The sequence below is a fragment of the Narcine bancroftii genome, chromosome 12 (genome assembly GCF_036971445.1).
Source record: "Narcine bancroftii isolate sNarBan1 chromosome 12, sNarBan1.hap1, whole genome shotgun sequence".
In the NCBI taxonomy this organism is placed as follows: Eukaryota; Metazoa; Chordata; class Chondrichthyes; order Torpediniformes; family Narcinidae; genus Narcine; species Narcine bancroftii.
The window spans coordinates 5,320,854-5,347,390 of NC_091480.1; the positions used below are offsets into that span (position 1 = coordinate 5,320,854).

At 41.6% G+C, this 26,537-nt stretch overlaps 2 protein-coding genes across 5 annotated transcripts in view; one reads left to right on the forward strand and one right to left on the reverse strand.

Moving 5' to 3' along the window:
* The window catches only part of LOC138746838 (zinc finger protein GLIS2-like), a 274,859-nt gene that overhangs the window by 125,652 nt on the left and 122,670 nt on the right, over nt 1-26,537 (forward strand). The window lies entirely within an intron of this gene.
* Nucleotides 1,156-20,781, reverse strand: tfap4 (transcription factor AP-4 (activating enhancer binding protein 4)). 2 transcript variants are annotated; one of them, XM_069906693.1, is made up of 7 exons: nt 20,374-20,780; nt 10,659-10,824; nt 9,462-9,560; nt 8,364-8,534; nt 6,271-6,414; nt 4,636-4,806; nt 1,156-1,899 (listed from the first exon to the last, which is right to left on the reverse strand). In XM_069906693.1, exons 1-7 carry the CDS (start codon nt 20,460-20,462, stop codon nt 1,723-1,725), a joined length of 1,017 nt encoding a protein of 338 aa, XP_069762794.1. In that variant the 5' UTR covers nt 20,463-20,780; the 3' UTR covers nt 1,156-1,722. The 2 variants fall into 2 exon arrangements, with proteins under 2 accessions (XP_069762794.1, XP_069762795.1); XM_069906694.1 differs by lacking the exon at nt 6,271-6,414 and having other exon boundaries at nt 20,374-20,781.

Genomic DNA, 26,537 nt, shown 5'->3' on the forward strand with positions numbered 1-26,537 from the left:
CTATCACAAAGACAACATAATTCCTTTTATTTCCTTTGCTTTTCTGTCTATTTGTTTGTAGTTTCTTTTCCCATCAAATCCAAAACTAACCTTGTAATGCCTCAAATTTAGAATATTGATCCTGGTGCTTAAATTTTCTCAATCCTAAACATCCCCCGCTCCTTGAACTCTTCGGCCCTCCAAGTGCTCCACATCTCTCATACAGTCCAGAATTTAATCAACTTGACAGCCTTTAGCTGCAAAAGCCACGAGTTCTGCACTTTCCTTTCTAAACCTCACTACCTCTCCCCTTCATGATGTATTTTTTTAAATTGTCCCATTCAATTTCTGAAATATTGACTCTTTGGTGTGCGAGTTGGTGGAAAACAAAGAAACAATGAACAGCTTGCCATCGGAATGCACGACCAAAATATCCATAATGAATTTTGCGTTAAAGTAAAATATTTTGCACATTCCTTTATAATATCATGAGGAACAACTGTGCCTTAACTTACCAGTTTGTCAAATGTTAACTATTTACATTCAAGAGAAGCTCCATAGAACATTTTGTTATATTACACAGTGTATAAATGCAATAAGGCAAAGTCTTTGTTCCCCTGCACAACTGAAAATATGTTTTAACTTTTTATAACTCCAATGGAGACCTGGAAACATTAAATAAATGTTCCCAATCCACTCGATCCTGCCTGACCTCTAATTCCAGTATTTTCCATTTTTATTTCAGAATTCCTTTAGCTTTTCCATTACTGTACAAGTATCTCTATATGGTACTGGGTACAGTTGAATAGAAAATGGTGGCCTCAATATTAGGCAGCAACAATGCTGAAAAACTATTTGACCATCCAATCCAATTCTGTTCATAGAGTAGAACTAAACAGAATTTAACAACTAGGAATCCTGACATCAACTGAATTAAAAATAAGGGGAGATACCAAATAGTCTACATTTTATATTGCTGCATAAAATCAAAATGTTACCATTGCTCTGTTTGCATCTACTCTATTCCATTTAATAAAGGCTTTCACTGAGTTTAATCTAAAATAAATGATATCTGGAAGCGTAACGCAAGAAATCTATTAAAAAAACTCCAAGGATAACTCTGAGAAATAAAGATCTTGTGCACACTTGCATCTAAACATGTAATCAAACAAAATATCAATAAAATAAAAACAAAGTACAAATTTTATTTCTCTCTTAGCAAGGCAGGTGCCTTTTTTTCCACTTTCTTTAACAAAATATAATAGTTTTTCCACGAACACAAACCTCGTCTCAACATACAACTCAAGAACAGATACAGGGAGAGATGGGAGGAACTTAACAAATGAACTACATGAAAAGACACTGCTTAAAAAAAATTAACTACATCAGTACGAGAAAGGGGGGTGATTATTGAAGTGGGTGCACAGTCACACTGAGAGGACCTCTTCTCACTGGACTGAACAAATTGGTAAGTGCTTGAAATTCCACCCCCCTCTCCCAGAACAAAAAAGAATGCTAAAATATCCTTCAGCAACTCTTCAGCTATGGATTCCAAGGTAGTCAGGAGAAAGGATTTTAAAATCCTCTCTGGTGTGGTCCAAATTTCAATAGCCTATCACTCCAGGCTTCGACTGTTTACAGTATTGGGAAAATCCAAAAGAGACTCCAACTTTTTAATTCCTTTTTCTGAGAAAAACACAGGAATGCCACCTGGATTGATTGCAGTGTGATGCAGCTCTAGTGTCACGGAAGGACTCTCTCCACAGGCCCCTTTTCCTTGCCTAGCTCAATATTTTCTGTTGCTTCATTCTCCTCCCTGTCTGATTCTGTATCAGACCAGGCTGGATTTGGCTGGACAATGACTACTCTTCGCTGCTCTTCTTCAGGCTTCTCTCGAGTCCCTTCGATGTGGTGGATGGCCTGCCATTTTAAAGAGATCGTGCATTAGTTCAACAGTGCAGAAAGGACAGGCCACAAGTGGGCACCATGGTTAGCGTATAGGTTAGTGCAATGCTATTAGAGCGCCAAAGACCAGGACCAGGGTTCAAATCCAACGCTGTCTATAAGGAGTTTGTACATTCTCCCTGTGTCTGCATGGATTTCCCCAGGGGCTCCGGTTTCCTCTCACTGTTCGAAACGTACCGGAGTCAAGGGCAATTGAATGTAATTGAGCAGCATGGGCATGTGGTCCAAAGGGACCTGTTACCGTGCTACATGTCTAAATTTAAATGTAAAAGTGCAATAAGCTATGGAGAAAGTTTTTATCAAAGTTATAAACATGGATTTTAACTAGCTGAGAAGTAATACTAGCACCCCATTGATAATAGCCTGCCAACCAGAATAAAAAAATGTTTATGTCTACTCTGTTTTCTGTCCATTAACTAATCCTATATGCATCCTGTAAGGGATCTGGGTTAATATGAATCCTTAGTTTAATGTTAAAACTATATTTTATCTAGATAGGGTTTAATATGTTAGTTTTAGGTGGACAGGGCTCATTTACATTCTAGATACGTAGTTCTTTACAGCTGTTAGCTGCTTAAGCATAAACATAACACATTAGCATTTTTAAAACACATGGTTCTTTGAGATGAAGATGGAGAGCCATTTGTAGAGATGGAATGGCTGCTGTTTTAAGTTGAAGTCAGAAGATGAAAAGATTTATGATGGTTTTTGAGATACTGGAAACAATGGGTGCTTTTTCAGAAGCACCTATGTAAACACACGGCCGTTTTGTGTCCATGTGGACAGACATCACAGAGGCACAAGTGGACTTTTAGCACATACATGTTAAAAAAAATTATGAACTTCAAAGACAGAAATGATGTCACATACCATAGTATGTGACATGAGAGATTTACCAGAAATATATTATTGAAATCCAAGACAAAGAGTTCAGTTGAAAACATGCCATCCTGTTAAGATGCAGAACTGACCAGCAGCAATATTTCCTGCAGAGGGGGAAAAAGCTGCCTATGTTACTCCTGAAATAGGAGAAAACACAGAATAAGTGCCTTTGAAATAAGTAAGACCACTCCTAACTGTCTCTTTAAGATAAAGAGGGCAGTTTCAACATTTGGAACACAGATTCCAAAAGTCTGCATTCCAGAGAACTAAACAGACTCCGGAATGTTTAGGCAATTTAAGAGGGAGTTTGTGAAATCACTCATACGAAGGAAAATCTCTCAGAAGGACAACTCATCAAAAGAATTGTGAGTTTAAAAGCGTTCTAATTATTTCTGAACTGAAAATTTAAGACCTTCAAGCAAGACCAAAATGTTACTGGTTTTAAAAATGGACTTTTCAGAGTTTGGGACATACACACACACACATTTACATTGGTGCATAGTGGGGGTTTAAATTTAGAGTTTAAGTTAGAGATGGGTAAGAAATTGCATTAGTTTAATAAAAACTATTATTTTGAATTTACCATTGTCTAGTGAATGATGTGCTAACAAAGTCTTTTTAGTCCCTTACAAAATTGAGACAATTGTTAGTTCGTGCAATCCAAAATAATATCCCCAACCACACCTTCCATTTTTATAGTGACCTTTTCTGTGGTAGTTTATATTATTCCTTTTCAAAATACAGAATCAGAATTTATTGTCATAGTGCAAACATTCATACTATAACCATCTTACCACATTACTACAAATTAAGAAAATCAAAATAATACTGCACAAAAAGTAAGGCAGTGTCTTTGGTTCATTGTTCATGCAGGAATCTAACGGCAGTGGGGAAGAAGCTGTCCTTGTGCCACTGAGGGCTCGTCTTCAGGCTCCTGTACCTTTTCCCCAATGGTAGCAGAGTGAAGAGGGCATGGCCTGGGTGGCGGGTGCTTGGAGGATAGAGGCTGCTTTATTAAGACACCACCTCATGTAAATTTATTGGTACTGCTTATCCATCTGCAGCCTCATAAAACAACATTTTCCTTTCATTATTCTATGTCATTTCTATCTAATCATTTTCTTAGTGTTTTATTACCATGCCTTAATGATAGATGCCAGTATTTTCCCCAAAATAGTAAGCTAATCACTCAAAAGTTTCTTATTCTCCCTCTCCCACATAGACATAATTTTCATAATAGCTATGTAACATCTGTCTCCTTCCAATCTGCTGGAATTGCTCTAGAAACTAGGGAATTTTGGAAAATCAGCGCTAATCCTTCCACTAATTTTGCCATCATTTATTTTAGAATCCTAAGATGCAAACCAGCATCCAAAGGACTTGCCAGCTTTTTTAACCCCCATTAATTCCTCTTTAATAGTTAGACCCTTGGTGTCCCTCTATTTCTGGCACATTTTCTGGATTTTGTAAGGCCTGACGCACATATCAAACCCCACAAACTGACTGAAAGGAACCATCATCATCCTATGGGATGGATAGCCCCAGAAGAAGGCATGACAAATACTAATACTTCTCTACTCTCGTAGTTATGTCTTTCTTCCCCATTTTAATATTTCTCCTGCCTCTGCGATCCTACTCTATTTTGCTTCCCTGTTGCAGATGTGTTTATATTCCCCTTTATTATTCCCCGTGAGTAAATTCTGATATTCTGCCTTTCTCTTCTTTAGTTAATTTTCAGGCACAAGTTTGCTGATCCCTAAAATTCCTCAAGTCTACCTCTTGGCAATAGTACAAGGGCAACAGCCTTACCTGCACAATTGTGTCTAAGTTCTGTCTTGATGTAGTGGAGGAGCTGTTGATGACCGACGATGGTCCCATTGTTACCACAGTGACTTGGTGTGAAGGTAATGGAGGTGGAGGTGTCTGCACTATGACAGTGGGATGATGGGTTGATGCTGGGATGAGGTGTGCCGGCAGGAGCTGGACGATCATAAGAGAAAGGGGAAAAGTATAGTTTACAAAAAATTAACTGAGAAGTGTTCTCCCATCTTTAGCAGAAGGCAGAAATGATAATCATTGAAGCTCAAATCTTAGACAGTGACGACCATTTTGAGTATGTACTGTTTTAATCTAAAATGACCACCTTTCCTATTAATAAATTATAAATACATGGAAAAACTAGTTAAATTTCTGGAATATCACTGGACAATGTTTTCAAAAGGTTTGCTTTCTGAAAAAAAAATTGGGGATTTATGATAGACAACTTCAAGTTGAACACAACAGTAATTTGAGGTATCTCGTAGGAAGTTGGAGAAACATTAAATAACTTTTATTGAATTTAGCATTAAGTGTATATGCACCACATCTGTAACAGAATGTATCACAGCTGTTGCAACACTGATGAGACATTTCTGCTGTATTGAAACTTCCCAAAGGCAATAAATGCTATTGTTAAGTACACTCATTATGCTATTGCCTGAAGAACATGTGGATCAACATGCATTCAATGTAATGCACAGCATCTGTATATGTGAGCTGCTTTTATAGCCTGTCTACATCTATCCTGACTAAGCATGCCCAGGCCTAAGACTATATTTGCATAGCACCTGCACTGAGTGCATGCCCAGGCATGCTTGGACTGACCAAAGCAGCTGGCTCTGTGGGCAATATACTACTAGGCTTAAAATATGACAGGAAATCACAAAATAGGATGTATCTAAAAAAAAAGTAAGTGATAGGAAAATGTTATCGTAATTTTCATGATCAGCAGGCCAAAATCTATATAGGACTCCAAAGGGGTGGGTTCAGGAAGCAAAATCTTTGTTATCCAGTGCCAGTGGACTCAGCATTCTTTGGATTGGGAATCCTGGAGATGACACAGAAACAGGAGTCGACTTGTTCTGACAAAGCAACTTCAAGATGAAATACTCTGTTTCTCTTTCCAAGATGCTGCTTGATCTATTTAGTATTTTTCCAGTACATTCTCTTTTAGGACAGTCGAACTCACTGCTTTATGCATCATTTCTCCTTCTACTTTTCTTGTGGCAGTTGCTTATGAGGTCTAATTATGGTCTCCCATTCACAAGCATCCTCTCAACCAGCCAATCTCAACGGGAGCCATACAGATCACCCCTTGGGGTCCACAACACATTTAAGAGGGGGGGCGGGGGTACAGAAAAAAATATTGATTGCTTCACGGGGAGCCATGAACTTTGAGCAGAGTCCTAAGGTGGGTGGCCATTTTAGTTAGCCAAATCAGAATCTGAATTTCCATTCCAAAGCTCCAGCTGGTTTTGGCTCGTCATAATATGGTGGTCCTCCTCACTGCTCAGCTCTCGATCAATGTGGAGTTTAGAGATACACTTGCCATGGTTGTGCTTCTGCACATAGTGTTCCCCCATCTCATTGAACAAGGAGGCGATGCCTCAGAGGTGGAGGGCTGACCTGCGTCATATGACGGGGCTCAGGGTCCTGCTGCTCGCCCTGCTGAAGGATCTTGGACTGCTCCAGTTGCTGTTGCTGCAACTGCACGTGTTGTGCGATGGCCTTTAGCTTTTCTGGGTACACGTGGGCTTCTAGTGAGCGAACCTGCCAACACACGGATCAGCTTTTGTCAGAATAGTAGAACGCAGAAGGAAACTTTTCAGAGGTCGTCTTAAAATAGGAAGCTTAGCTATCCATCCGATATTCACGCTTCACATCTGGTGGTGAAAGAGTGAACAGGAAGTCACACTTAATGCACTTCACCAGCACGACTGCCCCACCTCTCCTCATACTATTCTACAGACCCCAACTACCCCATCATACTTCGCTCAGATACCCCATGGAGCATTCAGTTGTGAAGGAGGAGATTACGGAGTACCTGGACAAGATAGGCCAAAGTCAGCATCCTTAGTGGGAAAATCTTCCCTGACAAACATACCACAATTTTTTAAGAAGACCACAAGCAGGTGAGACAAAGGAGATGCAGTGGATGTTAAAAGGCTTTGACAAGGTGCCACACATGAGGCTGTTTCAAAAGATAAGACCCCATTAAATTACAGGAAAGATACAAACATGGGTAGAGCATTGGCAGGAAACAAAAAGTGGGAATTAAGGGATCCTCTTCTGGATGGCTACCAGTTACCAGTGGTGTTCTGCATGGGTCAGTGTTGGGGCCACCTCTATTTAAATTGTATGATTTGGACTGCAAAATAAATGGCTTTATGGCTAAATTTGGAGGGGCAGGTAGTGAGGAGGAAATGGAGAAGCTGCAGAGACCCAGAGATTAGGAAAATAAGCAAAGAATTGGTAAATGAAATACACTGTTGGAAAGTGAACAGTCATGCACTTTGGTAGAAGGATTAAAAGGGCAAAGCATTATTTGGATAGGGAGATCATTCAAATTTTGGAGGTGCAGAGGAACTTAGAAGTCTTTGTGCAGGATACCCTAAAGGTTAACCTCCAAGTGGAGTTGGTGGTGAAGAAGGAGAATGCAATGTTAGCAGTTGTATCTAGAAGAATAGGATACAAGAGCAGGGATATGATGTTGAGGCTTTATAAGGCACTGGTGAGGCCTCAGTTGGGAGTACGGGGTACAGTTTGAGGCTCCGGTTTTAAGGAAGGATTTCCTGGCATTGGAGAGGGTTCAGAGAACATTTTATTTATTTAGATATTCAGCACAGTAACAGGCCACCAACTCATGAGACTATGCCACCCAATTTAACCCCAATTAACCTACAACCCCCAGTACATTTTGAACAGTGGGAGGAGACTGGAGCCCCCCGAGAAAACCCACACAGACATGGGGAGAACATACAAACTCCTTACACACAGCATGAGACTCAAACCCCAGTCACTGGCACTGTAAAGGCATTGAGCTAACCATTATGCCAAACGTGCTGTCCTTACAAGAATGATTCCTGGAATGTAAGGATTAGTATATGAGGAATATTTGACAGTTCTTGAACTGTACTCCTTGGAGTTCAGGAGAATGAGGGGAGACCTCAGGAGGATTTCAAATATTGAAAGGCCTGGACAGAGTGCATGTGGCAAAATCGTTTGCCATGGTAGGGGAGTTTAGGACAAGAGGGCACGTCTTCAGGATTGAAGAGCACCCATTTAAAACAAAGATGCAGAAGAATTTCTTTAGCCAGAGGGGTACCATGGGCAGCTGTGGAGGCCAGGTTGTTGGGTGTATGCAAGGGAGAGATTGATAGGTATCTGAATAATCAGGGTATCAAAGGTTATGGGGAGTGGGCTGAGTGGGAGAATGGATCAGCTCATGATGGAATGATGGAGCGGATTCGACAGGCCAAATGTGCTTCCATATCTTCTGGTCTTATCCAAGATTAATCTGACACTGAACAACATCTGCATCTAAACAAAAGTCAATATTGTTCCCAGATAATAATAAAACTCAGGGATCTATTTTGGCATCCCCATCCACGGAACGAACTTTGTCTGACAGCTTGGATAACATCTGGGACTTCCTGGTCTGCTTACATTCACACTGCTGCTTGATTTATGAAAGAGTATCAAATCAAGCTCACACCAACCTGTTCTTCCAGCATCATCCTCACTGAGCGCTCTTTATCCAGCTGCTGCCGCAGTTCGATCATCTCCCGTTTCAGGTCTTCCAGCTTCTCATCCTCCCAGACATCTGGGGAGCCAATTCCTTCATCTTTATCCTCTGCTCGCCTCCGTTTTGGAGAAGAGCCACTGTACTCCTGCATCAAAAGAAAAACTCAATTAAACACAATAGCAGCTAATCCAGACACAATGCAGGCAAAACTCTTCTCAGGTGCAAGAGTGCAGCTATTAAGCAAAGTCAGTCTTTGCTTTCATGACAGTTGGTTGGTACAGCTCACACACAGCTTATGTGTGGTTTTTCTTTCGTTCACTGCACAGTACACTGACCGCAGGGTCATTTTTAGGTTGACAAGCTGGTAACTAGTGAGCCATAGGGATCAATGCTGGAACCCTAACAGTGTATAGTTTATATTAATGAAGTGATATAATATACTGTAGCTAATTTTCTAACAATACAATGACATCAAAACACAAAGAACCAACAAAGTGATGGAGTTAGGTTAAGCAAAAATTTGGGAGGCAGAGCAAATGTGGGAAAATATGAGGTTTGATGGGAAGAACAGAAATGCAGAATATTGACTAAATTGATTTTTTAAGAATACTGTCTGGATTTTTACATGAAATATAGAAAGTTGTTTTTTTAATTAGAAAGAGCTTGGAGCAGAAGAATAGAGATCATACTGAAGTTGGACTATGTTGGTCAGAACTACAGGTAGCTTTCCTCCCCTTATTGAAGTAGGGACTTGTATTGGAGTGATATGATTTGTGGTATTAAATGAGTGTTTTACAAGGAAACGTTGAGCAGATTGAGCATGTTGCAGATTCAAAGAATGAAACTAATCTCATTGGAATGCAATATTCTCAGGGGTTTGACAGAGTATAACTATTTCCCCCTCATGGGGCAAAGGAGAACAAGGGGACTTGTGCCCTTCGTGCGTGCAAACTCGTGTCAACTCTGGACATCCATATTCAACCTGCCACAGTAAGGCTGTTCTAGTTATTCTCAGTTAGACTCTGGCAAAAATAGCAGTTGCTGTCCTGCTCCCTGCCCAGCCCGTGGTTACCTGAATGAAACGCTTCAGCTGGGAGTTCTGTTGAAGTAGTCGTGTTTTCTCTTGCTCGAGTGAGAAGATGTATTCAGCAGTTTGCTGCAAAATTGCTGCCTGTGTGAAAAGGAAAAAAATAGATTACAAACATTCATCTCTACATCACAGAGTCTGGGTTAGTTCCTTTATTTAGAGAACATGCATTTCAAGAGAAACTGATCATTGGGGGGAAATTCAGGAAATCCCAGCACTGAAAGGTTTTTCTCATTGTGCATGTCTAAGATTGTCACTTAAATACAAATAACTGACGGAACTTGTTGAACCTATTGAAAAGTAGAATAATCTGAAACACACCTCTCCTCCAGATTCTAGCTGATACAATTCCAATCCCCAATCTCAGAATGCAACCTTTTCCCAACCCAAGCAACAAATTGTGTATTTCAGCGTATAAATCAACTGGCTTACAATTCGACCCCCATTTTTCGGGCTGTTCAAGCCTCCCAGGAACAACCCAAAAAATTTTAAAACACCCCAATTGCAAGTAACAAAGCTGTAAATTAAGTTTAAAAAACCCTCAGCCTACCAGACAGCAATGGTGACGGCCTATGGAGCTGGAATGGCCACCTCGTGCTCCCAGCAGGAGCAGAAACCTCAGCCAACCAGGCAGGAGTGATGACAGCAACCTCAGGGTCCCAGGTAGGAGCAGTTATGGTGGCGCCCAGTGATGGGGAGGTGTCAGGGAGTGGTGGCGCCAGCATTGGGGAGCTGCTGCCAGCATTGACATATGCCGAATTGACATCAATCTGGTTTTCTTGGTGAATTTATCTCAAAAGTATATCCACCATAGTTTCACTCAACTTATACACCAAAATAATGGTAATCCCTCTCCAATACTATCTGTTTATGTGCCCAACTGCTCCCCAACAGACACCTGGAAGATCAAATGAAGACGGCACAGTTGGCGTAGTGGTTAGTGCAATGCTATTATAGCACCAGCAATTGGGACTGGGGTTCAAATCTGGCACTGTCTGAAAGGAGCTTGTACGTTGTCCCCGTGTCTGCGTGGGTTTCCTCCCACCCTTCAAAAACATACAGGAGTTGAAGGTCATTCGAGATATTTAGGTGGCACGGACTCATGGGCCAGAAGGGCTTGTTACTGCACTGTATGTCTGAATTTAAAAAGAAAAAAAAATTAAAGACGGGTTTGTACCCAACCTTGCTGAGTTTCTCGCCATCTGTGTGTGGTATCAGTGTCTTCAGGGACTGAAACCCAGCATTGATGCTTTGCATTCGCCGTCGCTCATTGCTATTAGCAATCTCTCTCCGTATCCTCCTCTCTTGGTCTCTCTGAGACTCCTGGGACAGTGGAATATTAGCCAAGCTGAAAAAGGAGTTGGGACATTTTTTACCTTACCTCAGTAATCGATTTTTTACCTTACCTCAGTAATCACTTGTACAACCAGTACTTTGTTGAAATAAATTCAAAGTTTGAACCTTGCCCAATGCCATGGGTGAACAGTCTGTTTAAAATGATCGCCATTGTGACTACTGGTCCATTAGGAAATTGATTTACATTCTCCTGTCTAACCTCATGCAAAATAAATAAGAATTAATAATCTGCCAATTATCATCCTGGGGCAGGAAATCACAGAACTAGGATCATTCTTGTTTCCATTATAATTTTCAGTGAAGCCAGGTAATGAGCCAGGCAGGTCGTAGCTACACCCTCCTACCTAAGTGGGAGTGTACACTACCAGCAGCTTTCAGAGCAGAAACCATTGGCAGGAAGTACATATAGATGCAAGATCTTAATTATTCAACTCTTTTAAAAATGTGACAGTACGAAGCACTCAAGTTTCTGCTTTTGTCAAATGACTTATAAAAAATTATTTAAGGTATGCACCTTCAAAAACTTAGTCTGAAATTTTGCATTGCAGAATTTTCTTACTATTACAATGACTGTTCTAGTCTCCTCATTTAACATTTTCAGTTCTCCGGACAGACAGAATGAATACAATCAAACATAGATTAAGCATGGTTGTCAAAAATACTATTTTACAGGTGTATACGAGGAGTGCATTCGAACACAGTAAACATTGACACAACATACAAGCACAAATGTGCATAAGGACAACCAAATACTGGGCAAATACTATTGAGGGAGACAAATAGAATATTGACACAAGAACCTCATTAGCACAACCAAATACAATCACTGAAACTCATGGGAGTGCAAATCCCACAGCGGCACAACTAGATCAATTAAATGGAGTGAAACATGAACACCTGCAGATGCTGGGAATGTAGTAAAAACACTGATAGGGAGACCTACAGAGTTCCCCAGCTCTTTTGTACTTGTACAGGTAAACAGTGTCATCATATACCCAGTCAAAACCTTTAAAAGGGCAATCAATAAACACAACATAAGCAAAATTGACAAAAGTACAGTCAGTAAGAAAATATATACTAATCCAAAAATTCTATGTAAAGACCATTCAAAGGTCTGGGCTCAGATCCAGAAGGTAGCTCACCAAACAAAAGCAACTATCCAGTCATACATTCGAAGTTCAGCAACAGTGGGTCAGATACAGAGTAAAACTCCCTCTCCCATCCAAAATGATTGGTGAGATGATCACAGTAAACCTCTCTGTATTCTACACTGTCCTATCAAATAGCAAAATTTAAAAAAATAACACGTTAGATGCACAGAAAATACTATATCACCCTAAGTCATACAAGTGAATTAGGCCATTCCGCCCATCGAGTCTGCTCTGCCATTTGAATTCTGGCTTATGTATTTTCCCCTCAACCCTAAACCATCTCTTTCTAAGGAATTGAAATATAATTTAAGTAGTTTACAATGTTTGATGTAGAATTAATGCAAACCAAGTACTTGTCTACAATTTTAGTTGATTTTCCTAAAACAAAAAGGATTATTGTGTAGGGGAATGAGGCTATATAATGCTTACACACCTTACTTTTGACCATCTCTGATAGACACATTAAACACACTCATGGCATGTACATCAAAAGCAAAGCTCCCTCCACAGTGTTGCACCTCAAGAGACATGGTTAGCATAGCGATTAATGCAATGCTGTTCCAGCGCAAGTAACCGGGCTTCGAATCAAAATCTGTCTGAATGAGTTTGTATGTTCTCCCCATATCGGCGTAGGTTTCCTCCCACCATTCAAAAATGTACTGGGGTGTAGGTAAATTAGATGTAATTGGGTAGCACAGGCATGTGGGCCGATAGGACCTGTTAATGTGCTGTATGTCTAAATTTTAAATTTAAAAAAGATAAACTCAGGTTCAAAACACAAATGTGCTGGAGAAAGTCAGCAGGTTATGCAGTTGGTTAAAGGATAACCAATATTTCAGACTGGGCCCTTTGTCAGTAATCAGTATCCCAGAATCTGCAGACTTTCTTGTTTAACTCCAGAAGGTGGGAGTTTTTTTTTGGAATATATAATTCTAATATCAACTCTACATTCCTGCCTACCCTGGGTAATCCTTCACCACTTACTTGTCAATAATCTATCAGTCTCTACTTTGAAAGAGTTCAATAGACTTACAACCTCAAAAGAAAATTTCACCTCATCCATATTAAAATAGTAACCTCTATTTTTTTTTAAATGGCAACCCCATTCTGGATTCTCCCTCAGAACAAAAGAAACATTCTCCCACATACGTTCTGTCAAGACCATTCAAGACGATAAGTTTAATTCAAGTTCCGTTACTCTAAATGCCAACACAGCACATACAAGTCTAGCCTGTCCAACCTTTCCCCACACAGAACCGAAGCATGTCAAGGGAACCTTGTCTGAGCTGAAGTGAAACACAAAAGTCTGCAGACACTGTGGTTGAAGTAAAAAGCACAAAACTCAGCGGGTCAAACAGTATCCTTTATAGAGAAGAGATAAAGATGCAGAACCAACATTTCAGGGTTGACCCCTTTATCAAGGTGTGAACAAAATATAGACAGGCACCAAATCCAAAGTTTCAGGCTTGAGCCCCTCATCAAGGTATAAATAAAATGTTGGTAGTCACCCGAGGTGTTTTGTTCACACCTTGATGTGGGGCTCAAGCGCGAAACGCTTGTTATGTATCTTTATCTTTGCTTCATAAAGGATACTGTTTGACCAGCCGAGTTTCTCCAGCTTCATGTTAACTTCTCCAACCCGAATCCAACATATTTACATCCTTCCTCAAAAACGATCAATGTTCTAAATGATATTGCAGATGTTGTCTCGATGGCCTTTACAACTTCCCTCCATCTTTATTCAATTCCCTTCACAATTATTTTATCTTTTGCTATGTAACAATATTAATATTTGGGGAGAATTTATAAGATTTAGAGTAGGTCACATACATACACACATTTTAAAACAGATCTTATTTGAAAGACTGAAGAATTCACATTGCAGGATCTCTGGAGAATGTAAGCATCTTTCATAAGTAGGTGTTAATTGAACTGACTTCATAAAATGCTTGACCATTGTCTTGCTGGAGTCATGCTGTCTATCAGTACCCTTTCTGCTCATAGAAAGGTCACTCCTGGATTTTGTTTATCTAACAACAGATGGGAGCAGAAGAAGAATTCCTGTTGTTTGCTGGAGAAGGTGGGGGTTTTGCAAGACACAAGACACATGCTCTCTTTGGAGTTTCAGTTGGAAAAGAGAGAGAGTTAACAGCTCAGTCAGTCAGTGTGTGGGACACTGACAAGTAACTGAAAAGTGAAATCCAGGGAAAACTGTTTGAAACTGATAAAAGCAAGTTCCAGAGCAGTAGATGGCTGGAAGTGCTATCTTCTGATGTTTCTCTTGAAATAGAGGAAGGAATGGAACTCAGTGGTAGCTTGAAGAAAGAGGTTACCATCTAGAAGACCCTGATGGGGCAAGTTTCATCACCAAGACCCTGAGGTGACTCATGGTGGTACCTCAGTTGTGGAAATCCTGGAGCAACAAATATCTCTCTCTGCAAACCCTACAAGAACCTTTATAAGCGGTAAACATTTACCTTTCAAGCACCAAGCTTGATGAACTTTATACATGTTAAATTCTGTGCACAGTATGGTGATTGCCTGCAACCAGAGAACTTGGAAGAAGGAGAAGTGAGATTGAACTGTGAACCAAAGAACTTTTCTTGAATTTACACACACATTACATACATGTGCGCTTAGAATTAGAAAGGGGTAATTTGGGTTAGTAGAGAGTATAGTATACGAATAGAGTTAAGTTAAAGTTTGATTCTATTTTCATGTTTAAAGTTGATTAAAAATAACTTTTGTTTTAAAAACCTCATCTTGGTGTGAATGTCTGTTGCTGCTGGGTTTTGGGGTCCTTTGGGCCCATAACATTTTATGGGGACTCGTCCACAAGTTTTGTGGATTATTACTCAATTGGTTGTTTTTTCAGGCTAATTTAAAGCTTGAGTGTGGAAAACAGCAGCAATGGATATTGATGAGTTTTTGTCAGAACCATCACTTGCAGAGCTGAAGAGCAAGAGAAAAGAGGAACTGATGGTTATTCCTAAGGCATTAAAATGAATGAAGTTAAATATTGAATGAGGGAAGTACAAATTCAGAGGATTATACTGAAATATATAGATGAGGGTAATTTTGTTCAGAAGGACTTAGAAGATTTTTCCTGAGGATAGATCTGGTGAGTTCCAATTGGAATTGGAGAAATTAAGGATGGGAGACTAAAAGCCAAAGGGAAGAAGCTGAAAAAATAAGTTAGAGTTAGCTGAAAGACAGTATGAGTTAGAGAGAATGAAAATAAGGAGGAAAGAAAGAGAGCTGAGGCTGTAACTCATGGGGAGAGGTTTTTGCCTAGTAAAGAGGTAAATCTAGTTCCTCCTTTTGATGAGGGAGATACAGATACCTATTGTCAGCTTTTTGAAAAGGTTGCTGAGAGCTCAAAATGGCCAAAAGAGGACTTTGATGCTCCAAAGTGTATTGAAGGGAAAAGCACAAATTTCATCCTCTAGCTTGACTGCACAAGTGGCTAATTACAATATAGTTAAAGAAGCTGTTTTGAAAGCTTATGAGTTGGTTCCTGAAGCGTATAGACAAAAATGTAGGAGTTTGATAAAAACATGAAATCAATTTTATATGGATTTTGCTTTGAAGAAATCTGTATGGTTTGATCATTGATGCACCTCCAAAGGAATAAATAATGATTTTAAAAGATTGAGAGAATTGATTTTGATTGAAGAAATTAAAAGGAGGGAGGGAGAAAACGGGAAATTATAGACCGGTTAGCCTGACATCAGTGGTGGGGAAGATATTGGAGTCCATCATAAAAGGAGAAATAGCAGAACACTTAGTCAGTAATAATAGAATAAAGGCTAGTCAGCATGGATTCCTTAAGGGTAAGTCATGCTTGACTAACCTTCTGGAATTTTTTGAGGATGTGACAAAGAGGGTGGACTCGGGAGAGCCAGTGGATGTGGTGTATTTGGACTTCCAGAAGGCCTTTAATAAGGTACCGCACAGGCGTTTAGTGGGCAAGATCAGGGAGCATGGTATTGGAGGTAAGGTGCTGACATGGATAGGAAATTGGTTAAGAGATAGGAAACAAAGGGTTGGAGTAAATGGGTCTTTTTCAGAATGGCAGGATGTGATGAGTGGAGTGCCTCAGGGATCGGTGTTGGGTCCTCAGTTGTTTGTAATTTATGTTAATGATTTGGATGAGGGGATTATAAATAACATGAGCAAATTTGCAGATGACACTAAACTGGGTGGCGGTGTGGGGTGTGAGGAGGATGTAAGGAAAATGCAGAGGGACTTGGACAGGCTGGAGGAGTGGGCGGCTAAATGGAAGATGAATTTCAATGTGAACAAATGTGAGGTTATTCATTTTGGGGGAAGTAATAGGAAAGCTGAGTATTATTTAAATGGAGACAAGCTAGGGAGTGGGGAAGTGCAAATGGATCTGGGTGTACTTGTTCACCGGTCACTGAAGGCTAGCATGCAGGTTCAGAAAGCTGTGAAGAAGGCAAATGGAATGTTGGCTTTCATAAAGAGGGGATTGGAGTATAGGAACAGAGACGCCCTTCTGCAGTTGTACAGGGCCCTGGTGAGACCCCACCTGGAGTATTGCGTCCAGTACTGGTCTCCAATTTTGAGGAAGGACATACTAGCTATAGAGGGTGTGCAGCGCAGATTTACAAGGTTAGTTCCAGGGATGGCAGGGTTGTCATATGCAGCAAGGCTAGAAAAACTGGACTTGTATCCATTGGAGTTTAGAAGGATGAGGGGGGACATGATTGAGGTATACAAAATCATCAGGGGGATAGACAAGGTGAAGTCTGATTACTTGTTCCCAATGATGGGGGAGACGAGGACTAGAGGGCATAGTTTAAGAATACAGGGTAGGCCCTTTAGGACGGAGATGAGAAAGCATTTTTTTTTTACCCAGAGAAGTGTGAATCTGTGGAATGCTCTGCCACAGAGGGTGGTAGAGGCGGATTCGCTGACTATGTTCAAAAGAGAGTTAGATAAGACTCTTGTGGGTAACGGAGTTAAGGGTTATGGGGATAAGGCTGGAAAGGGGTACTGATGGTAATGATCAGCCATGATCTAAAATGGTGGTGCTGGCCCGACGGGCCAAATGGCCTACTCCAGCTCCTATTGTCTATTGAAGGAGATTAAATTATACCTGGATGAGAAAGATTTGGCTACGTGGCAGGATGCAGCTGGATTCGCAGATCAATTTGTATTAATTCATAAAAATACATTTCAAAATGGTAGACATTTTCAAAAAGTTAACGTGGAGCAGAGTAATAAGTTCAGGGGATTAATGTGGAGCAGGATGGTAAACCTGAAATTAAGTCTGGAGAGAAGGGACAGAGCTTCTGGATTTGTAAAAAATCCTGATCATCTTACTGCAAATTGTCTAGTATTGAAAAACAGAAGCATGTATTCAAACAGTTGAATTTAGGCAGAGCAAAGATTCTAAATCTGACAAGGGTGTCATGGATGTTTTCAAACCTTTGGTTTCAGATGGTTTTGTTTCAGTAAGGATGGAGAATCACAGGTTCCCATTAAAATTCTTAGAGATACTGGTTCAGCAGAATCATTGTTAGTACAAGGAGTTTTATCTCTTGATCAAACACTGACACAGGGGATTTCCCTTCACAGAATAGTGCTAAATTCTGAGTTAGTTTAAGGACCTGTTGTGGTAGGAATAATTTCAAAGTTACCTATGCAGGGGGTCTCAATTCTATTATGGAATGATTTGGCAGAAGATAAAGTTGGGTCAGTTTTGAGATTAACAAGCAGGCCTAGGAAAGATGAGTTGGAAGAGAATTGTGATATAAATCCTGCATGTGCAGTAACAAGGTCCATGTCTAAGAAATTATTGAGAGATGAAGATCCAATTGACAGAGATTTGCCAGGTGATTCTGAAATGGTTTTGAAAGAGAAGGATAATTGTGAGAGCAAGGGTTTTTATTTGTCAAGGAAAGAGTTAATTCAGCAGCAGAAAGCAGATGCAAGTCTTGCTGAATTAACAAACAAAGTAGTAACTGAAAAGGAGATTGGAGAAATGGCTTGTGGTTATTTTTTTTAAAGGTGATTTGTTAATGAGGAAATGGAGATCTCTTGATATTCCTGCTAATGAAGAGTGGGGGGTGATTTATCAGGTGGTTGTTCCTAAAAATTACCGGAATGAAATTTTAAATTTAGCCCACAGTGGTCATCTTGGGGTGAAGAAAACTTTGGATAAGATTTTGAAACAATTTTTCTGGCCTGGTTTGAGGAAGGATGTTGTAAATTGGTGCAGGACATGTAATTTTTGTCATGTTGTGGCGAAAACCTAACCAGGGTCCTCCAGTGGCTCCATTACAACCTATTACTGCTGTTGGTGAACCTTTCACTCGAGTTATTGTGGATTGTGTAGGTCCCTTGTCGAAAACTGTCTGAAAATCGGTACTTGTTAACGATTATGTGTACAGCATCAAGATTTCCAGAAGCTATACCATTAAGAAATATTAAAGCTAAAATGGTGCATGATGTGCATTTAAAGATCTGCAGGCCTCTGAACCTATTGCTGGACGGTGTGATGAGGTTGGGTAGCTCTTTCTGATTGACAGACATTGGGCCAAATTACTATCATTAATGTACAAGTTAGCATTGGTGCATTTCTTAAAACCAAATCACAAAATTCTGTGGACTCAGCGGTTGAAGTAAAACACAAAATGCGGAGAAGCTCAGCAGGGCAAACAGTGTAGCAAAGGCAAAGATACAGAACTGATGTTTCGGGCTTGTACCCTTCATCAAAGTATGAGAGAATGTCAGCATGCGTCTGAACAAAAGGATGGGGGGGGGAAGGGGGAGGTGGCAAGTCAGATGATAGGTGGAGAAAGGATGGAGGTGACAGCAGTAATGAGGGTGAGGGGGATGGTAGACCTGTGTGGATGAAGGAACTGGAAGAAGAGCAACCCTTGCGCCCACACCTCCTCCCTCACTACGGTCTGGGATCCCAAACAGGCTTTTCACATGGAAGCATCACTTCACTTGTGTATCAAGAGGACTTATCTATTGCATCCAGTGTACCCTTTGTGGCATTCTCTACATCAGAGACACCGGATGCAGACTGGGAGATCGTTTCACTCAGCACCTCTGCTCTTTTGCAACCACAGCGACCTCCCAGTGACCAAACATTACAATTCTGGGTCACACTCCCACACTCATATCTGTCCATGACCTTGTGAACTGTCCCACCGTGACCACCCGCAGATTGGAGGAACAGCACCTTATTTTCCAGCTGGGCACCCTCCAGCCACATGGCACAAACATTGACTTTACTGCTTTCCATTAAACCTTCTGGCCTTTTCTTCCCCCTCCCCCTTTTGTGTCCTTCCAGTTCTTACACCAGTAGAGATCTATCATCCCCCTCATTACTGCTGTCCCCTCCCTCCTTTCTCCACCTATCGTATCCTGCCTTGCCACTTACCCTTCCCTCCCATCCTATCTTTTGGTTTGGACGCTTGCCAGCATTTTCTTGTATCTTGATGAAGGGCACAAGCCCGAAATGTCGGTTATGTATCTTTACCTTTACTACATAAAGGTCACTGTTTGACCTGCTAAGCTTCTCTGGCATTTTGTCTTTAAATCTTAAAGGTGTATATATGGAGAAGAATTTCTGGGAAGAGGGAGGAAATTACAATCCATGAAGCATTAGCACTAGTCAGTTTAGTGGAAGTAGACGTTTCTCGGTTGTAATCTACTGATATATTTATTCAGTGTAAACTGGTGCAGGTGAGAATGATATTAATCACCCAGTAAGTGACACTGACTCAGGAGACATCTCACCCAAGAGGTTATTGAGAGAGACGAGAATAAGAGTAAATCCATAAGTGGCAGCATTGAACTTAGAGAGGAGCAGGTCGGTCTGGGGATTCCGACTTGTAACCATAACTCCCAGAGTTCCTCGGGACACATCACGGACTACAACTCCCGGCGACCCTCACGCCAGGTACGCCAGCTGCGCTGCGGAGAAGCAGGCAGGCCCGAAGCGGGACTCGGCCTCATCCCCGGCCCGAGCCGGGGGCTGATCAGCCTGTACTCGGCCGACGGGGATAGCTTGGACACTCATCCCCTTCCCCCACCCCCTTGCAGCCAATTAAAGGGCATCCGCCCGCTGGTAGGAAACCCACCCCCCCCAACCCACGTGCGCTCCGGGGGTGAGGCGGTGCTGCGGGGCGATACGAACGGCGGCGGGGTGAGAGCCCGCTGGGGTGGGGAGAGGAGGGCAGCGTGGCGGCGATGCCTCCCTCCCACGTGGGTGTGTTTGCAGCGTCTCCCTCCCTCCGCGTTGCCCTGGAGTCGCCGCCGGCCCCCCGCCCGCCTCCACGTGGCCCCGCGCCCCGGAGCGCCAGCCTCCCCCCCCAGCGGCGAACCCCCACCCCCGGGCCGGTACACACCTACAGAGACCTCCTATCACCTCCTTCTCACTCTTCCTGAAGTCCTGGAAGGAGGGCACCTTCTGGGCGGGCACCACGAAATACTCCATGTCCTGCGGGGAAGGGGGTGCGGGGCCGGCGCCGTGTGCGTGGCCGGGGGTGCGGGGTGCGTGGCCGGCGCCGTGTGCGTGGCCCGCCAGCTGATCGCTGTATCAGATGGGTGTAAATGGCGGGAAACAGCTGGTGCTTTCGCAGCACCGCCGCCTCCTTCCGCCGCCCCCGGCAGCGCATGTAAACAAAGGACTATTCCCCCCTCCCCTCTCCTCCCCCCGGGGCCGGGGCTGCATGGGGACACCCGGCGTGGTCTCCAGGGAGGGGGGAACACACGGGGGGCAGCGGTGGCGCTCGGTGCCGGGTGGGGGGGTGAAATGATTGGTCATTGCGCCGCGGCGTGTGTATGGGGGTGAAGCGGCTCATCAGCTGACGGCTGGCAGCGCTGCGGCTGCCGTGACATCGGAGCAGCTGGGAACACCGGCACAAACACGTCCGTCAGCACAGAAAGCAGCCCTTCGACCCTTCTCGACTGAGCCTGACTATTCCCTGTCCAATCCATATACCTCCTATCCATGAACCTCTTCATACTTTTTCTTAAATGTAAAAATTCAGCCCACATTCACCACTTCAGCTCATTCCACACTCCCACTACCCTCAGTGTGAAGTTAGAACAGAGAGCACTACAGTACAGTACAGGCCCTTCAGCCCCCAATGTTGTGCTGGAGATCACCAAAAACGTTGACAAGGAGTTGCAGGAGCCACCCCATGAGGTTCCAGAGATGCGCTCCAGTGAGCTCCAGCAGCACTGCACCCCTATATATTCCTATCAAAATAATACTAAACCCTTCCTACCTCATCACCCTCTCTCTTTCATCCATATGTCTAAGAATCTCTTAAATGCTCCAATTATAAAAAAAACACTCACTCCTGATGCCTTCCCTAAACTTCCCTCCCTTCACTTTGTACACAAGTCCTCTGGTGTTTGCTGATCCTGCCCTGGGAACATCCTATCTCTGCTCTCAGAATCTTGTAGAGCTCTATGTTAAGCCCTAATGTTAAGTTCCCCCTAAACATTTCCCCTTTCAGAAGACTCATGTCTTCTGGTTTTTATCTCACCAAACTTCTAACTAGACCCCTCAAAATTTTGTACACCTCTATCATAATTCTGTAATCTTCTACACTTAGTCTCCATGGAATAAAGTCCTAACCTGTTTAACCTTTCCCTGTAACTCAGTACCTGAAGTCCCAGCAACATCCTAGTAAATCTCTCCACACTTTCATTCTTTCCTCTAGTTCTCTCTTTTTCCCCTCTGTCTCCTTTCACAGAGCCAAAATCAATTCTCACCTTTCTTCTTATCACATCCAAACTATTTTTGTTGCTATCCCTCCCATCTTTCCCCTTTCTCCAGTCTTCATTGAGACACCTACCTGCTTTTTGTTTATATCTTGAAGAAGGACTCAGGCCTGAAACAATGGTAATATATCTATCTCCTACAGATGCTGCGAGATGAGCTGAGTTCCTCCAGCATTTACTGTGTGCTTTAACTGCAAACTCTGGTCCAGCCACCCACCCTGTCCAGCTTTTCCTTAAACAGGCAGCACACAGCTCTTCAGATCTTCAACCAACATTCTGTTTCAGATAAAATTAAAACTGAAAGTGTGCAGACACCATGGTTGAAGTAAAAACACAATGCTGGGGAAACTCAGCAAGTCAAGCAGTGTACTTCATATAATAAAGATACATAACCAACGTTTTGGGCTTAAGACGTTCAAGGTGTGAGCGCAATGTAGGCAGGCGCCCAAACCCAAAGCCTTTGGTGCCTCCCTACAGTTTGCTCACACCTTGATAAAGGGCTCAAGCCCAAAACATTGGTTATGTATATTTTTTTTTGAAATAATTTAGAATGGAATGTAATGTAATGTAATGCAATGAATCGTATTTATAAAGTTTTCAAAAAAAATAGTGTTTGACCTGCTGAGTTTACCCAACTTTGTGTTTGTAACCCTGTGGCGCCCGGGGGTTTGGTTTGTACGGCTCTACATGATTACTGAGCAGAGGGAGGCAAGGATATCCACTTTGTTGACAGAACTATATCGCAGATGCTTGTGACCGGCAGACACAAGTCTGCAGCTTGGGCGTACTCTCATACGCCACATGGTGGCGGTGCAGTGGAGGTTTTGAGATGGGTGGTCTCTTCTGGGAAACACCCCATCGTGTTCTCGCTATGAATGGACATCTTCCAGGAGGCTTTGTCACATAACCTCCAACATCCCATCCTCCATATCAACTGCTTACATCCAAGGGCACAGCATCCCAGCTTCCGGCATTGGATGCAGAAAAAACCTTGAGTACTAGATACTCAATTAGACTGTGAAACACCAAATTCTGTAGATGCTGTGATTATAGTAAAAACACACAGAAATGCTGGAGGAGCTCAGCCAGTCTCACAGTGTCCATGGGAGATGAAGATTACTAACGTTTCAGGCACGAGCCCTCCTTCAAGCTATAAGCAAAAAGCAGACAGGCATCTTAATTAAAGGCTAGGACTCCTACCCCCTTAAATCTCTGGTCTCAAATTCAGTTTCCTGCCTGCTTTTTGCTTATATCTTGAGGAAGGGCTCAGGCCTGAAACATCGGTAATGTAGCTTTGCCTCTTATAGATGCTACGAGACTGGCTGAGTTCCTCCACCATTTCTCTGTGTGTTTTACTCAATTAGATGATTACTGACTCTCAAATAACTTTTTTTTACCCATGGGTAATCGTTATTTAAGGGATTTAAATTGATGTCATACTGTTCATAATCACATGGTGCCTTACAGCCAGTTATGTTATGTTTTTTTAAAAGTATCATCACTGTTTATCACCAATTTGCACAAAGCTTCCACAAACAGCAAAGTGATAATGACCAGTGGATCTGAGTTAATCATGTTGGATGTGGGATTCATTTTCCTCCAAAGTCTGGGAAGAACTTCCCTGGTCTTTTTTTTTTGAATATTTTATTTAAAACTTTTCCATACATAATTAATAAACAATTAATATATAACAATAGAAATTTTAAAAGTAAGAAGTTTATGTAAGAAAAATATATAGTAATATAAAAGAATAGAAAAAGTTTCATGGATTGCTCAGAGGGTCACTATCCAACACACAGGATTCCACCAGAGAAGATTAACACAGGTCTCAAGGAGCAGGAAGAATGACTACCACATATTCATACCTAAAATTTGCATTTACAGGCCCCAGATTTGCAAAAATATACCATATTTATTTCTCAAATTATATGTAATTCTCTCCAAGGGAATACAGCTTTGAATTTCTGCATTCCTTCCCATACCCAAGTGTGAATCTGATTTCCTTGCCACCTCTGGTGCTATTTTAACAAATTTCAATTGGTATACTGATAGCTTCAACTTAGGTCTTGTTGTTCCTTCTATATTCCCCAATAAAAATAAATCTGGATTTTGTGGAAATACAATACCTGTAACCCGTTCTGAAAAATTCCCCAAGTCCACCCAGAAAGGTCTTATCTTGGCACATGACCAAGTTGAAGGCAAGAAAGTTTCCATGTCCTCACCACACCTAAAATTTTGATCTGATAAATCTGACTTCATTCTGTTCAATTTTTGTGGTGTAAGGTATAGCTGATGTAAAAAATTATATTGAAGTAATCCATATCTTATATTAATAATGTCATTCAATCTCAACAGAAAAACTTCCCTTTTCTTGATGTGGAGTTTCTATATCCACCTGAGAGGGCAGTAAAGTCTCAATTTAATATCTAATCTAAAATACAGCACAAATGCTACACACTACCAATAATGCACTGGAGTATCAGTGTAAAATTGCTTTAAATTTTAGAAATAAACTTAATCCATAAAAATAAACACTAAGTATAATGCAATGAGTACGTTTCTTTAGATTCCATCCCCCGCCCCCCCCCCCCCCCCCCCAGTGCATGAAATCAGTCAAGAAATATCTTCAGCTCTCTTTCTACATGAAGAAATTTTTGGCTGCTGAGTCCTGACAAGATACCAGAAATCTAAAATAAAAAAATGCTGAGCCAGTCAAGCAGCATCTGTGGAAAGGGAAAATTGGTGTGAATGTGTAGCTAATGGTAACAATAAATCTAGTTAGCTGTATCTGAAAAAAACGTGTACAGTAAAAACCCTGTAATCCAGAATTCAAGCAACCAGCAGCCTCAAACAACTGGCAAAAAAATTGTAAAAGATACGCAAGTTTAAAATGATCCACACATCACACAATCTCAAGCAACCAGAAAATTCACTCATCCGGCATCTACCTTTCCTGATAGGTCCCAGATACCAGGGGTTTTGCAGTTAATTGTTTGTTTAAAATACAAGTGGTTTATATCTCAGGAAGAGAATCTGGCAATGGTTCATATGGGGGCCCTTCACATTGTACCAGATAAGGATGCCAAGTGATCCTGATGAATTTCCTGTCAATTCAGCACATGTAACATTCTGAAGAGGATTATTTGGAGTAGGTGATCTAAAAATAGACAAAATTATTACAGAATCATAGAAATTTATTAGACAGAGGAAGCCATATTTCTACAGAGATCTATTTTGGTAACTAATATTCTCAAACCTGCTCTTTGAGATTACAACTTCTCAGAGGCTCATTCGGGTACATGGTAAGGGGCTTATCCACGTAGAGGGGTTCTCTCTTAACCACCCATTTGGAGCACCAGTACTCTCTGAATTGAAAACATATTTTCCTTAATTTCTCTCTATTCCTTCTACCAATTAACTGAAATCAACATCTCATTGTGATTGACAATAATTACTCAACTTAACTAATGTCTTTCTGGGAAGAAAACCAACTCTTCTTTCCCTGCCAAACCTCCACCAATGTGGTTAACAGATCTCTCAAATGGTTTGCAAGTTCAGGGGACAACTGGGAAACCTTGCCGACATAATCCTCATCCTCAGAATGAACAAATGGAAAATTTCTAGTAAATCTTTGTGCTCTCCTTTTCCAACATCCTTTGTGTGGAACAATGGATCAGTGTTCCTGCCATTGCTTCCCGTGAGCACCTAGCTCAAAAAAACAATCCTATTCAGTACTTGGAAAACCACCTGGAAGTTCGCTTAAAGCAGGCTTGTGAGAAACAGAAGTACCTTCACAGATTTCGGTCGAGACAAAAATTGAGAACAAAGAACATTTATTGTACAACAGTGCAAAGTTGGGTGCTTCCCCTTACCATGGGAATACACGCATATACTGGGGCTCACCCAACTTTTATACAGTTCATTTCAGTGTAGAGGTACCCTCCCCCCCTTAACATTCTTCTGCCTCCTGGATTGGTTTGGTATTTGGTAATTCTGTCTGCCTACATGCAGTTTCTGTAAACTTGAAAGACCATAGGGTATCCTGTCTGGGTCCCATCATGTCATTGTCCTCATCATGAATCTGCCTTTGTCCTTATTCACACATCTCAACCCCCAGGACTTACTATATTCTATATGCAGAATTTGCTAATTCTTCTATCACTATAAGACCCTTATTCTATTATACTTGCGTAACCCTTCCTCACACTCTTTTCAGAATTCATCCCTACTCAGCACTTACTTAACTTCCTTTAGTCTATTAGTCTATTCTTTATTTCATTCACACTAACTTTACTTCCTATATTCTATTATCTCTCACAATCCACACTTGGTCTACGCTTGGTCCTTTCCCAGCGAGTCAGCAAACGAACTGTAATCTCAGTATCATCAGACGGAGTTTGGGAAACATACATCCTTTGGGTTGTAGTGATCTAACGCAGGGTCCGTTGAATTAAGTCAATAGGCAGGGAAGTATCATGATGGCTAAAGTAACGAGTCCAACTGCTATAAGGGCTGTATCCACCTCCAGTCACCAATAAAAAGTTCAACCGCCTGACCATTGTGACCGTTGTCATCAATCGATCTTCCACATACGTCGCCCTCAGCAGCCAACAAGTAATCAAGAGCTAGGCGGTTTTGATAAGCTGTAGCTCGTATCTGTCGTTCTTTTTTTTTAATTTTTAATTTTTCACACCTTAAACCACACTGACCAAGATACATACATTTTCCTTTTCAAATATATACAGTGTCATTTTCTCCCCCCTCCCTCCTCCCATCC